Genomic DNA, 13527 nt, shown 5'->3' on the forward strand with positions numbered 1-13527 from the left:
ATGACGTCAAGATCATCGTTCCCGTGTACATTGACGACATCACCTTTGCCTCCAAGTCCACTGCATCCCGTTGACAGGTCGTTGCAGAGCTCAGCAAGCACTTCAAGCTGCGAGATCTTGGTGAGACTCGCTTCCTGCTTGGTATTGAGATCTCTAGGGACCGCGCCACTCGCTCGATCAGTCTCTCACAGCGCCAGTACATCGTCGACATGCTCACCTCTGACGAAGGCCATGGGTCCCCAGACCCCTGCTGAAGTCGAAGAGATGCGCAATGTTCCCTACCTCGCTGCCGTCGGTTCCCTGCAGTACCTCGCCACCATGACTCGCCCAGACATCGCCCACGCCGTCAGCTACCTTGCCCGGTTCAACTCGAACCCAGGCCTCAAGCATTGGGCCGCTGTGAAGCATCTGTTCCGCTTCCTTCAGGGCACCAAGGACTACTCCGACGCATCTCATGGCGACTGCAAGGATACCGGACGCTCCAGTGGTGGGTATGTGACTGTGGTTGGTGGTGGTGCTATCAGCTGGGCTGCTAAGCTCCAGCCTGTTGTTTCGCTCTCCACATGTGAAGCGGAGTACATTCAGGCTGTTGAAGCTGGTAAGGAGATTCTCTGGCTTTCGCCACCTTCTGGGGGAGCTTGGCTACCCCATCACCACTCCCAGTCGCCTCCTGATCGACAACGCCAGCGCTGTGACAGTCAGCAAGAACCCAGAGCACCATGGACGCATGAAGCATCTCGACTTGAAGTTCTTCTGGCTCCGTGACACTGTGGAGTCTGGTGTCATTGCCCCAGTTCGCATTCCTGGCACAGAACAGGCTGCGGACATCCTGACCAAAGCCCTGCCTGTGCCCAAGGTCAAGGACTGCTGCGCCCTACTTGGTCTGGTGGATTCCTGAACTGCCTCAGTCATGGGGGAGTGTTAGAATTCGTGACTTTGGCACTTCCACTTGGTCGATTCCTTCCGTGTTTGGTATCATTCGAACCGTCTTTTCACGCTCTTTCGAACGGTACCCGAGGGACGGAAATCCGTCCAACGGTTACCGAGATATTACCCTTTTACTTCGTTTTGCTAATAACCCCGAAGCCAAGCCTCGTATCGCTTGGCTTCAACCTTGCATGTGTTTACGGATGTACGGAGGCCCGTCCCCCGACGTTTTACCGACCCAAAATGTCTTATATAGTCGCAGCACCACTCTGGAGTCCCCCAGTGCTTTCCCCTCACTGTTGGACTTCAGGTATGTGCTCCCTTTGAATATATCAGTGCTTTCCCCTCACTGTTGTTCAGTTCGCTGTTTTAACAAGCGCTCAGTAAAATTTATGAGAAGTGGAACATACTGTTTTTATAGGAAAAACCGATGTTTTAGATAGTTTTAGGTGTATTGTGGTGTTTTTGGAAGGGGTAGATTAATATAACATGTCTGTAAACCTTCCTCAAGGCTCTACAGCAGAGTTGGCGCAATTACATCAAAAATTGGGAGAGGTACTATTGAAATACTACACAAAAGAGGGACAAAATCAGGAATAAGACTATTATTTTCGCTTTTTCAGTATTAAGACTGGTTTCTATTGGTTTTTAAACAAGTCTACTCTATATATACTACTTGAGTTGTATGTACTTGTTTGGTCCATGGTCTGTGCGCACGCAGTGTTTTGTTCAGCTGGCGGGGTACGGTCTCATGACTCATCACGTGTCTGAGTCACATGACATCCTATGTTACTAACTACAAGTCTCGGTGGGAAAAGGAAAGAAAGGTCTAATTCATGACACTCTTGGCGATGGCGCTGACTGGATTGTCGTCTGGTAGTGTTGCGATACGAATTGCTGATGAGATCTTGACTTTCTGAATGTGGAGTATAGTCGGTGGGAGTCCTGCATAAATTTCCAGAAGGTCAGTTGGTGTGGTGCGGAGTGCGCCCGTCATCGCTATAGCCGCCTGTCGTTGTATCCTTTCTATCGCCACACTGGCCCTACTTCTCGTGGCCTTAACCCTCCGGTGCCTCTCCTCGTGCCATATGTCCGCTGCATACAGCATCATCGGTACGGCCGCAGCCATGTACAACCTCCGCCCATGCTCCAGTGCCACCCCTTTCGTCACCTTGACCAGTCTCCTGAAGTGTGAGAGCCATTTTGTCCCTTTCTCTATCACCGCCAACGCGTGTTCCTTGAAGCGCAGTTCCTGGTCCATGATGACCCCTCAGTACTTGTATGTCGTCACCGATTTTATCTCGTGTCCGTCGATGGTGATGGTCGGTCGACTGGCTGGTATGTGTTTGGCTGGGTTGCTGGGGTCCGTCACCCTTCTCCTGGTGTAGCCCATTAGTCCGAATTTATTGATCTCGAAAGTCACCCCGTGGCTGTCCACCCAGTCTCTGAGTCCCCCTTCCTTCTCGTATGTGGTCACTACCTTTGCCGCTGCTTCCTCCATGTCGTTGCCCTCGCTGGCGCAGTACGCGTCGTCCGCAAACCCTGCTCCAGTCTCGCCTTTGGCCTTGATCAGCTCCTCCACCTCATCTGCTCCGTAGTGGTTCCAACCCATGGGAGATGACGTGCATCCTTGGTCGAAGCCCATCCATATCGGCGTTGGTGCTGAGGTGTAGTCGTCGAACGTGAGTATCGTTGTTCTTCCTTCGAGTTTTCTGCCAAACCAGTCAGTGTATTCCTTGGGCACACCCCGTTTCCTCATGTCGTGTATGAAGACGGGTACTTTTACGCTCGGGAAGGCGGCTTTGACGTCCAGATACAGGACAACAACTTCCTTCCCCCTGCGCCATGCTGATTTGATGAAGCTTATCAGTGCGTGTATTGAGTCGGTGGTCGCCCTGCCTGGTCTTCCCCCGTACTGGTTTTTGGGTAGCAGCCCCAGTCTCTCGGTGTGGTACTGGATGTTGTCCCTCACCCATGCTGCTAGCAGTTTGGCCATTGTGTCCATCAAGGCGATGGGTCTGTAGGCGTTCGGATTGGTGTAGTCGGTCTTGCCTGGTTTTCTTAGGACTACCGTAGTCGACACCTTCCACCTCGCGGGGTAGTGCTTTGCCGTGAATGTCGCCCTAAAAATTGGTCCTAGGTAGGGTGTCAGCGTTTCTGCACATTGGGTCAGTACTGCGTTCGGGGTGCCGTTCGGCCCTGGCGCCTTGAACGGTTGTAGCGTTCTGATTGTCCTTGCCACTTGCTCGTTGGTGATGACTTCGAAGGCGAAGGCTGGTGCCGGGTACTCGTAGTCGGTGTAGTCTTGTTGTTGTTCGGGTGGTTTCTTGAAGAAGGCGCCATGTAGTGCGTCCCCCTTCTCCTTGCTACTCTTCGCCTCCCGGGTTTCGCCATTCACTTGGTATTTCAGGGTCGGTATCCTGGCCCTTCCGCCATCTGTTGACTCTGCCCTGACAAATTTGTGAGCGTTCCACGCTGTTCCGCTGTCCAGCGACTCCAGGAACATGTGCCAGAATCTCGTCTTCGTCTCCTTGATCAGCGCGCCGTATTTCTTCTTGGCCTCCTTGAGCTGTTCATGAATGGGGTGCACCGGTGTGAACCTCCAAGCTTTCCGGGCTAGTTGTCGCACTGTCTTGTGTTCTTCGGTCAGTCTTGGGTTCCACCAGATCTTTTTACCTCCGCTCGTCTTCTTCGGTGGTACCACCGCATCGATGGTGTTCAGTATGGCCTTCTCTAGGTGTTCGAGGGCTTCTTCAATCCTCTCAGCTGTTGTTATTTCACCGGGTGGCGGAATTTTGTCGAGTTCCTCCTTCAGCTTTTTGTCGAATTCTTCCCAGTCTGTTGCTCTGAAGTTCCTCTTGAGTCGTTTGGGTTCTTCCTTCCAGTCGGTGTCTATACGGGTGATGATTGGTGAATGGTCTGCCTTTGGCGTCGCATTTTCCTGAATGTCGCATTCGATGACCCCTGTTGATTAGCTCTGATGACACGAAGACATTGTCTGGCCTGGTCCAGTTCCCATGTGAGTTGAGGAGTGTTGGTATCCCCTTCGGAAGCGCCATCTCCATCCCTCTCTCTGCCGCTAGAACCAGTATCGTTTCTGCGTCATCAAGGTTGCGTCTTGTGAACAGTCTTGTGTCGTTGTCGTTGTCCCATGCTGGATGGTGCCGATTGAAGTCTCCGAGCCAGATGTCGTGTGTTGTCCTCGCGTTACACGTCCTTCGTCTTGCCAGGTGCCTTGCCAGTGCGTTGATGCTGTCGGAGTTTTCGCAGTCGTTGTATATGTTGTATAAGATGATATCATTCTCGCCTGACCGGATCCTGATGCCTACAATGTCTGGTGAGTCCACGTCTATCCTCTCCCAGCCTTCCGTTGCCACTCTTGTGTGCACGAGCGTAAGCGCCCTGTACCTGGGCCCTCCCTCTCTTTCTTGGGACGGTTTGACCACTCGCCAACAGCTCGTCACTCTCGTCAGGCCTTGAAAGTCGATGTAAGGTTCCTGTATGCATAAGATGTCGTATTCCTTCGTGCTTGTGTTGGTGAAGTCGAGTTGGGCCTCGATCGATTTCCGTAGATTCTGTTGTCTAATTCGAAGTTGCGTGATTGGTTCTTCAGTCATCTTGGGGTTCCGGTTGTTCTGAGTGTTGTCTTTCCTTCCCCTTGCGATATACTGTCCATTTTCGGATTGACTGTTGAGTGGGCTGGGTCAGTACCGTCTTCTTCCTCGTTCCTCCCTGGTCTTGCGTTGGTCGCTCTTCCTGCAGTTCGTCGGCGGTATCGTCCTCTCGGTCCTCCTGCTCCTGGTCTGGGTTGCTGTCCCCCCATTCCGTTGGTGTGGTCTGACGCGCCTGGCGTTGTTCCCGTTTTTTCTGGCCTTGCATGATCTTCTCCTGAATGATGATGTCGTCTGGCCGTATTTCGATCCTGCCTGTGCCTAGCCTACCATGCCAGCCGCTGTCTTGCGCTTGTTCCTGCTGTTCTCGCATGGTGGTCCTCTCGTTGCCCCATGACCGTGCTGTGGGGTTGGTATCTCGTTCCCAGCTTACCCAAGTGCTCTTGTCTCCTGTCGCGAAGTACTTGAAGCCCAGTTCTGGTTGTCTCTGGACCATATTGTCTATCGCGGCTAACCATGTTGGGCATGTTCTGTCCCAGGACGTGTGGGCGTGTGGCTTTCCGGCCTTCTTGCAGTTAAAGCATCTGAATTCCCTCCTTCGAATTGAGCTTGTAAACCACCCCGCCGTTCTTCAGTCGTATTGCTGCCACGAATTTCGTCCCTTCTGGTAGACCCTTCTCCTCCGCCTTCGTTGTCAAATCTCTCTCCGTCAGTGCTTCCCCTTTCCCATCTCCCTTGATGCCGTCCACCACCAGCTGCCTGCCCTTCCTGTCGATCCTCGCCTCTATCTCTCTTTCCTTCCTCACCGCCTCCGCCTCTGGTGCGTTGTCTCCGGCCAGGACCCTCGCGTAGGTCATGTTCTTCCCTTGTACCTGTATCTCTTCCTCTGCCGCCTTCCCTGTCCTCTCCACCACCCCTATCACGTGTGCTCGTACTTCGTTTATACCCTCCTTTGCCCCCTTGATCACCGCCTCCATCTCTCCTTTCACCCCCGCCAGTTTGCTCTCCAGTATTTCTCTGATCGTCTTATGCAGGTCGTTCTTCATTGTTTGTTGTAGTACCGTGTAAATCGCATTCAGGTCCGCGTGCAGTTCGTCCGAGAGTGGTTTGTGTCTTGACGGCAAGGTCTTCAGCGCCCTGAGGACAGTGCTCGTGTCTATGTCCTCGAGTTCCTCCTCTTCGTCCAGCCATTGTTGCCTCCGGAATCTGTTGACTGCCTCTTCCGTGTTCGTGCTCCATACCCTCTTGCTTGTATGGCCCCTGGTGACGGGTGGCCTTGTCGCGTTCGTCGTTGTCCCTCCCGTCGGTTGTGACGTAGTCGGTGACCCACTTCCCTTGGGTCCCATCTCTCCTGCTTTTTGGCTCGTTCTGCGCTTCTCGTTTCTGTTTTGCTTATGGTTTGACGCGAAAATGGTTGGTATATAGGCTATATACGACCCTACACGCTGCTGAGAGTCCACACGAACCTCTATAGGTGGCTCGGTGGCTGTGCTACATGGTGGTTAGGGATCAAGCCTCGCCTTCACGTAGTTACCTTGCGCTTACGGCTCGCTTGTTGGGAGATCTGCTTCCCTTGCTGCGTGATCTGCTTATCGACCAGGTCTTGAAAGGTCTTCGAGCGGAAAAATGTTACGTCCAAACTCCGAGCATATCCGTCCCAAGGCAAAGCCGGGTCACCAAGCCTAGTAAACCACGTATGAATGGCCGGTTTAATCCACTCTTGGTCCCACTGCAAGCTCCTCAGAGAATCATGGATCAGAACCTAAGAAAAACAACTGATTGATATTATGCAACGGGTGATGTGAAATGTAGACAGCTGACCGTCAAGTCCAGAAGCCTTTGCTTCAGATTGATGTCGTCGTCAGCCCAGGTTCCGGCCTCTTTGAGGAGGGAAGTGAGCTTGTTAATTGCTTCTTGGATATCAGGAGGAGGCAACTTGGCCGGAGTATCAAACTTGGATAGCGCGGATGCTTGGCTGGTCATTGCGGCTGGACGAAGTGGTCGCTTGAAAGTCGTAACAGGCGGGTATTTTGGGCAAAGGTTCGGATATCCGAGCTGCTCCTTGCTACTTAAATAAATAAATGTTATTCCTCCCGTAGACCGGCTGCGCCAGCCCTTGATCACAATGGGAGGTCCCCGCGCAATTATTTACTTATTGGCCCCCTGTTGCCTCTCTCTACCAATCACCTGTTCCCATTCGTGCATCGTTACAAGATGACACATAATATCGGTGAGATCCCTTTCTCTTAATGGCCGCTCGCTTGCTCTGATACTTCGCCATGACAGGTCCAAACTCAGAGCAGTCCCCGCAGAGCTCGGTACTACCCAAAATAGTAAGTATGGTCCTCCATGCCCCAATTTATGCACACAGAGAATGATACATCATTGTAGAATCTCAGAAGCGCTCGATTGACCCTTGCGATGATTCCAACAATGATCGACAACTCAGTCTGGCACGATTCCGGGAGTGGTCTCTACCTAGAGTTGACTCTCCTTCTGGCCAGTCCCCGATAGTCACCCGCGAGAGCGATACTGATGAAGACGAGCGGGGTGATTCAGATACAGAGGTCCTCACTGTGGACAACTGCACCATAATCCGGGGGTTTCTTCAAAAGCAGATCCGGGTGGCGACTTGGGAGGTTTATGAAGCTCAGAGGAGGATTCAAACGCTCACAACTTTCAAGAGTTACTTGGTAGAGCAGCTGGAGGTTCTTGAACAGGCCATAGAGGAACGAAATGCGCACGTGACGGAAGGGCCCAAGTTTGGTGGGAAATAAATATGTACTGTAGTGAATGCAGAACAGTGCCCATACGTTTGACGCCGAAGGCAGAATAGGAAATCTGCCTGAAATATATATATATATACAAGACGAGAGCAGCTGGAGTCCACAATCGCGTTCCCCCTGGAGTCTGGACCCCCCTGGTGCCATGTGTAAGACTGACCCTGCTCTGTTTTCCTACCCCGCCTTGGTTAATCCTTTCCCACCTTTCTATATAGCCAACAGGTCAGAAGACATCCTGATTCCCCTGGTGGAAGATGGGCCGTGTACGTCAGTCTCGTTCCTCCGGAACGACAATTCCTTACTGTTTTTGCCCCTAGATCTTTCTGCCAAACATCAACGCGACAGGAAGAAGGTGAAGCGCATCTCGGCCGAAGGTAGGGTCTTCCTACTTGCGTAGCCGGACCTGTCTGTGAACGGGGTTTAGATCCAGACTCATCAAAACCTGCTGTTGTGAAAGCCAAAAGAGCGAGGCCAATCAAAAAACGAGGCCGGCACGCAGAAAGGGAGATCCTGGCCATGTGTTTGTCCTCTCTCAAACAGTGTGAGCACCCTGTTGCTTTAGATCCTACCGCACTGGAACTGAAATACCCAAGCGCACGAGAAGACTGATGTGCAAATTCGCCATTTGGCTGATTTCGGGTTCAAGAATATACAAGGAGGGGCAGGTAATAACCGCCCTGCTCGCAACAGTTTGCTCGACATCCTGGCTGACATAGACAGGAACCAGATTGAGATTGCTACTTGGATGGACGTCATGGAGAAGGCTCTCAACCCTGAGCAATAGTATCTCATACTTACCAATACACTCATCATTTGCGACGCTACGTCTCTGAGCAAACTGGATTCCCTTACTCGGCTTAAATAAGCTGAGTGTAATTTAACGCGAGCGCACGCGAGCATTTTGTTCCCTTTCATCAGTCAACTGGGAACTTATTACCTTATATGGTACATTGCAGATTTATTCAGTCTCCGCTTTCACTTTCACTTACTTCCTGGATCATGTCAAACTCCCTCTCTCCTGTCATACAGAATACGCGGTTGCGTTGGAGTTTGAAACACCGCAATGATGCAATAAGCGGAACTGGGACTCAATCAGTTCCGCTTATTGCATCAGCCAAGCCAATGCCAAGCTAATGCTCCACCGGTACCTGGAGTTGAGGGGAAAAGAAGACAATTACTGATATCTCCTTAATCTTTGGTGTGTTTTCTTTGATTTTGGGCTCGTTTTGAAGCTAATAATTGGTGTTATGAGACGCTAAAATTTTATCCCGCACAATGCTGCCGTTGTGGAGGAGATTGTGGCCGGGTACATGAGGCTGGGGATTCCGGAATGAGGAGGATCATTAGTGAAAAGCAAGGGTCGGCTGACCCCTGCAGGTTTTCGGGTCAACCCTGCGACGGGTCGGGCACGGGTCGCCATTCTCAGACCCGAGATCTTTAAAACGAGCCATAGATCATCAGAAACGGATGGGAAATGGCTGAGATACGGTCAAATTATTATTTTAACCATATCTCAGTCATTTCTTTTCCGTTTTTGCCGTGTACTTACCTGAAATCTTCGATGAGAACTGTATCCTAGCTCTGAATACTACTCTTTTGTTACATTTTCCAAATACAGCAGTAAAGGTGATTACGGCGGAGCCTTATTTAAGCCGAGTCTCCGCCATGCATGTGCATTGGCCCGTATACTAGTTGGATAGGGCCTATACATAATAATAATTCATGAGATGCTACAACTCGAAGGAATGACGGTGACATTTGTGGGGGGGGGGGACGAAAGGTAACCTGCTTGTCAAGGGAAATGTGTTGTTCGATGTCCTTCACTCGATGGGACAGACTCTCCATGATGCGCTTCCTGCTTTCCATAGCCTCGTTGTGGATCCTAACACTTGCTTCAAAAGCACGCTGTAGATGCCTTTTGGTCCAGCCTCGAGGATTGGGAGCAAGATTCTCCTCTAGAGCGTGCCTCCGCCTCTCCACCATTGTCCTTGCTCCTTCCAGGTATCTCTGCATAGCTTTATCCGAAATGACGTGAGCTATGAGGCGGCACGCAATGCTAAGGAACGAGGGACGCTTACCGACAAGGGCTTTGAACAGGTCAAACGCTAGGTCCATCTGCTCGTCGATTGTGAAAAGAGGGGTGTTGCCCGGGTCTGGATTTTGTCAGTTCCAACGGAATATGGCACTGGACACATCACACTGACCCGATGATGACTGCATTGTGAAGTAAAAGTGGTTTTCACTCAAAGGTATATAAACAGTTGGAATGTGCTGGCGCAATTAACGGGAGAACTCAGGCAGTATCAACAATGTGCCGTAAGTGCGTAAAACGTCCGTACGTAATGGTTTGATACAGTGTCCTCACTTTGTACGCCGTTGTTACGCCTGTAGGTCGCCTGACCCTTCAAAAATCGCGAATAGCATACCGCCGAACTAGATTTAGTCGGACAAATGTACATCTCGATAAGCGACCGAAAAACCGTTAAGGGTACCGTGTTCTTCATAACCGGCGGTCACTTGTTCTGTCATATGAGTTGAGACCGAGCCCAGAGTCGTCAACTAAGTCGAGCTCCAAGAACGAATCAGAAAGAGGTTGAACGTAGCGCATAATTGATACCGTATAAACTAACGGGTTAAGGATGTGCACTGAACCGATTGAAGATCGCACTACGGCAGTAAGGCTTTCGCACGAAGTCCTCACCGCCGGGAGTAAGACTATTCATGGGAGTGCACGATCGACTCCAAATCGACTAGAAAGCATGACCTGTCACAGAAAAGAAGTAGCTCAGAAAGAAGGGACAGAACGAGGGATCCATACGCCGCCCTCCGGCGGTGCTAACAAAAGGGTATACCCGTTGTTTCCGCGGAAGCATCTTCATGGAGTAACAATGGAATTTCCCACCACTAATTGTTTCCGTTCCGGCAGTCGGAACTACCAAAATTCACGCGCTTCAACAGCGCATCAATAGACGCCTATGGGCATAACCGGCACGACACCGCCGGTGCTTCTTTTGTCGCATTTCCTTCCTATTTCGTATTTCCGATCCTCATGTATCTCCGCTCCGTCTCTCTACTCTCATCGTTTATTCCGTGTCCGTATCTGGTTTGTTTTATAGTCTTTGCTAGTCTTTATTTCGCAGCTCGTAGTCAAACAAATTGTACCATATATATAGGCCCGCCGGGCAAAAGAATCAACAGATACCCCTTCGACTCGATTATATATCTTGTCCTGATCGACACAGTCGTTCAGTAAAACGAGGAGGACCTCTCTGAGTGCCGAGTTAGCGAGCTAGCGAGTTAGTGTCGAGTTCGAGTTTGCGCGTGAATACACAAGTCCGAGTTTAAAAACGAGTCAACGAGTGATCCCGCCGGGGCGAGTTTTAAGTGTTTCCAAGTTCAAATTCGAGTTTCGAGCCTAAGTCGTGTTTAAATCGAGTCGCGAGTCGAACTTAGTGTTTCCCTTGTGTGTAGAGCACAACAAAATACAAAACACCGTCTCGTATAAAGTCAAGAGCCTTTTCAAAGCTCTCAAAACCCCCAAAACCGTTCTATACGAGTCAGAGAGTCTTCTCCTCATTAACTTAGTCTACTAAAACAACAACCCCATCGAACTTGCGTGCCAACGTACAGTCAGTACATAAAAAGTCTTTAGAATCGGCTGTCGGTCTTCATCTTCGTGTCACTTGCCTCACAACAAGTTCCACTCGATTCGGGACCACCGGTTGTTTTCTTGCTCTTCTTTGTGCTTTCTGTGCTAGCCAGCACATCACCGTGTCTGAATATTTGAATCTAACTGTTGCGCCGACCGACCAAAGGTTATGTATGACTGGAAATGCTTAGGTTACAGGAACTAAACAAGCTTGGATAAAGTGTCGTTCAAGTCTTGTCTAAGTTGCCTTAAGGGCTGGGTTTGAATAGCCTCACAAGTGTCAGGTTCGCCGTTGGTGATCTTCCCCACTTCATTTGCTAGAATCCTAGCGAGATCTGACCTCCCCTCCCTTCTGAATCCCTCTTCATGCGCTGAGACCAAAGGCGCGCAACTCTGCCATCCAAGCAACAACCTCCGCTCTTGAAGCGGCAAAAGTGCGCATAGCGTCCGTGATAGTGATCTCGCCCCCGCGGCGAAATGCCAAAGCCATTGAGCTCCAGTTGTCAATCCTCTCCACGCGTAACAAAATAGCTCTTGAAAGTGACTGAATGATTCCAAGGTGGTAGTGTTGCGACTTCCGGGCATTGGATATGAAGCCCTTAACCTCCTCTTCAAGTTCATGCCCATCTTCGGATGCTGGGACACCCAGGGCACCGAGAGCCGTAGAACAATTGACGATATGACGCTCAAGCTCTGATTAGTAGAAGTAGGAAGCGCAAAGCAGTCAGAAAGACCCAAGTTTCTCAAATGTGAGTTGAACCCCACCTTGAATAGTATAAACCCCAGGACTCATGGAAAGTGTGCGTAGAATGTGGTAAAAATACCTGTGAAACATGTACAAAGTATGCGTAATTTCTATACTATCCATTATCCGTATACTTTTTATGAGCAAAATGTCCAAATTATCCAGAGCTCTTTGCGTAAACAGGTGTAAAGTATCCGTTGCAAGGCAAAGTATGCATGAACAAGAGTACTTTGTATCAGTTGGTGGGTTTACAGTGGAGAGCGAATTTATGATGCTCTTGGTTTCCACGCGAATGTGGGCGTCTTGAGATTCTAGCTTTGGGAGCATCTGTAGTGTTTATCTCAGTTGATGGGTCATAGATTGCCCGTGGGCTTTTATAGCTCATTGGGAACTAATATAACTTTCCTTATCAAATGTGGCCCTTTTCTCGGAGAGACAATTTGGATAATCGTTGCTCAACTTGTAAGTTGCTAGTATCTCTCTTCAGGCGGTTCAGCTGAGTCAATATGGCATCCGAGCATAGTATCCAGCTGGGACATTTCCGTAGGACCTGGGGTTATAATACAAGGGGCATGCAGCTGACAGAAGCCTGAGGTCCTGACGTTCAAGGGGGATTGGGTGATGTCCCAGCCAAGCATGAGGATGACTCTGGGGGCAATTCGGCTGAGACAAGAGAGTTGCCGAGGCCACATACAAAGATCCCCTCAAATTATGAATCCTGTACTCGAGAGAATTGAATTTTCGGAAGAATCTCAAAGCGCCATTGTGCAGGCAAACACCACCTTCGCCACACCGGGGTTCAGCAATTGAAACTCGGAAGTGAATAGTGATTTATCGTTTTTATCGCGAGTGTAATTCTGAAAACCACTGAAAACCGGGATGCTATAAAGTCTCTAGCTGGTGAATTATAGCCCCCCAGCTTTTGTTCGATCCCCTCACTGGTATCGCCATTGGTTAGTCAACCTTTGCTAAAATAAATTAATGACTTACTAACCTCGAGCAGACCATTGCAATGGCTACTGTCCTGACTTCGACGGTTGAAGGCGACCTGCGGGCCATACTCAAGCTTCTGACGGTCCTCCAAGGTGGGTGAAAATGTTTGAACGATGATATTCTTCCCTGGTAAAGAGGGTTTCCAGCGTCATGCCAGTCAATATCCGACATCTACGAGAAGTTTGGTGACTGCCAAAGCAGTTCCTGCGAGCGCACTGCTTCCTTCCCGCACCTGTCCTCTGCTCTGCCCTTTCCGGACCCTCAGTTATTGGACCAACTGGATGAAGCCAAGAAGGCCAAGCGGCATGCCCTCAGGGAACTTCGTGCTGCTACCCGCCTCGCATCTCTTGCCATCCGTCAGATAGAGGAGACTGAGAGGTTCACACCAACGACGAAACCTCATCCAGCCTTGGTGGAAATGAGGGGGCTCCTAGTAGAGAAAATGTTGGATTCATTCCTTCCGGATCTACTAGTGAAGGCGACAAAAAACGAGAATTCCCTAGACGTTGAGTTTAGAAAAGCGCAACGGTTCATTTCTGATGCTCTGGTGTACTGTTGAAAATTATAACACACTTCTGTTTCTGGTTATTATGTGGATAAGGGCCTCCGCCAGTTAAGCAGGCTAGGTGCCGTTCGGAGATTCATTTTGGAAGATTGTCGGACTTGTGGGCCTTGCTCAATGTCCCAGCCGAACGGGAAAGTATTTGTGAGGGGAACTCAGCCGACCCAAGGTGGTCGATGGAGGTCAATCCTCCCATGTTCAGCCCGCCGATAACGTCAGTATTTTGGCAGGTGGTGGCTCAATGTCCCAGCCGAATG

At 50.3% G+C, this 13527-nt stretch overlaps 6 protein-coding genes across 6 annotated transcripts; 3 read left to right on the top strand and 3 right to left on the bottom strand.

The window, feature by feature from the left end:
* Window positions 1-5113: 5113 nt before the first annotated feature.
* Window positions 5114-6521, bottom strand: CC1G_12524 (hypothetical protein; the record flags this gene model as incomplete). The annotated part of the gene is made up of 3 exons (XM_001834947.2): window positions 5114-6024; window positions 6084-6300; window positions 6360-6521. 3 exons carry the CDS (start codon window positions 6519-6521, stop codon window positions 5114-5116), a joined length of 1290 nt encoding a protein of 429 aa, XP_001834999.2.
* Window positions 6522-6752: 231 nt separating this feature from the next.
* On the top strand, window positions 6753-7315 carry CC1G_12525 (hypothetical protein; the record flags this gene model as incomplete). The annotated part of the gene is made up of 3 exons (XM_001834948.1): window positions 6753-6768; window positions 6842-6871; window positions 6930-7315. The coding sequence occupies 3 exons, from the start codon at window positions 6753-6755 to the stop codon at window positions 7313-7315; spliced, it is 432 nt and encodes a 143-aa protein (XP_001835000.1).
* A 260-nt stretch (window positions 7316-7575) lies between these two features.
* On the top strand, window positions 7576-8105 carry CC1G_12526 (hypothetical protein; the record flags this gene model as incomplete). The annotated part of the gene is made up of 4 exons (XM_001834949.2): window positions 7576-7588; window positions 7639-7695; window positions 7746-7862; window positions 7915-8105. The coding sequence occupies 4 exons, from the start codon at window positions 7576-7578 to the stop codon at window positions 8103-8105; spliced, it is 378 nt and encodes a 125-aa protein (XP_001835001.2).
* Window positions 8106-8968: 863 nt separating this feature from the next.
* On the bottom strand, window positions 8969-9541 carry CC1G_12527 (hypothetical protein; the record flags this gene model as incomplete). Its single annotated transcript, XM_001834950.2, has 4 exons — window positions 8969-9024; window positions 9160-9336; window positions 9400-9474; window positions 9526-9541. 4 exons carry the CDS (start codon window positions 9539-9541, stop codon window positions 8969-8971), a joined length of 324 nt encoding a protein of 107 aa, XP_001835002.2.
* A 1793-nt stretch (window positions 9542-11334) lies between these two features.
* Window positions 11335-11763, bottom strand: CC1G_12528 (hypothetical protein; the record flags this gene model as incomplete). The annotated part of the gene is made up of 2 exons (XM_001834951.1): window positions 11335-11663; window positions 11736-11763. The coding sequence occupies 2 exons, from the start codon at window positions 11761-11763 to the stop codon at window positions 11335-11337; spliced, it is 357 nt and encodes a 118-aa protein (XP_001835003.1).
* A 964-nt stretch (window positions 11764-12727) lies between these two features.
* On the top strand, window positions 12728-13267 carry CC1G_12529 (hypothetical protein; the record flags this gene model as incomplete). Its single annotated transcript, XM_001834952.1, has 2 exons — window positions 12728-12800; window positions 12855-13267. The coding sequence occupies 2 exons, from the start codon at window positions 12728-12730 to the stop codon at window positions 13265-13267; spliced, it is 486 nt and encodes a 161-aa protein (XP_001835004.1).
* Between the last annotated feature and the right edge of the window lie 260 nt (window positions 13268-13527).

The sequence above is a fragment of the Coprinopsis cinerea genome (assembly GCF_000182895.1).
Source record: "Coprinopsis cinerea okayama7#130 chromosome 12 map unlocalized cont3.12, whole genome shotgun sequence".
NCBI classification, from domain to species: Eukaryota; Fungi; Basidiomycota; class Agaricomycetes; order Agaricales; family Psathyrellaceae; genus Coprinopsis; species Coprinopsis cinerea.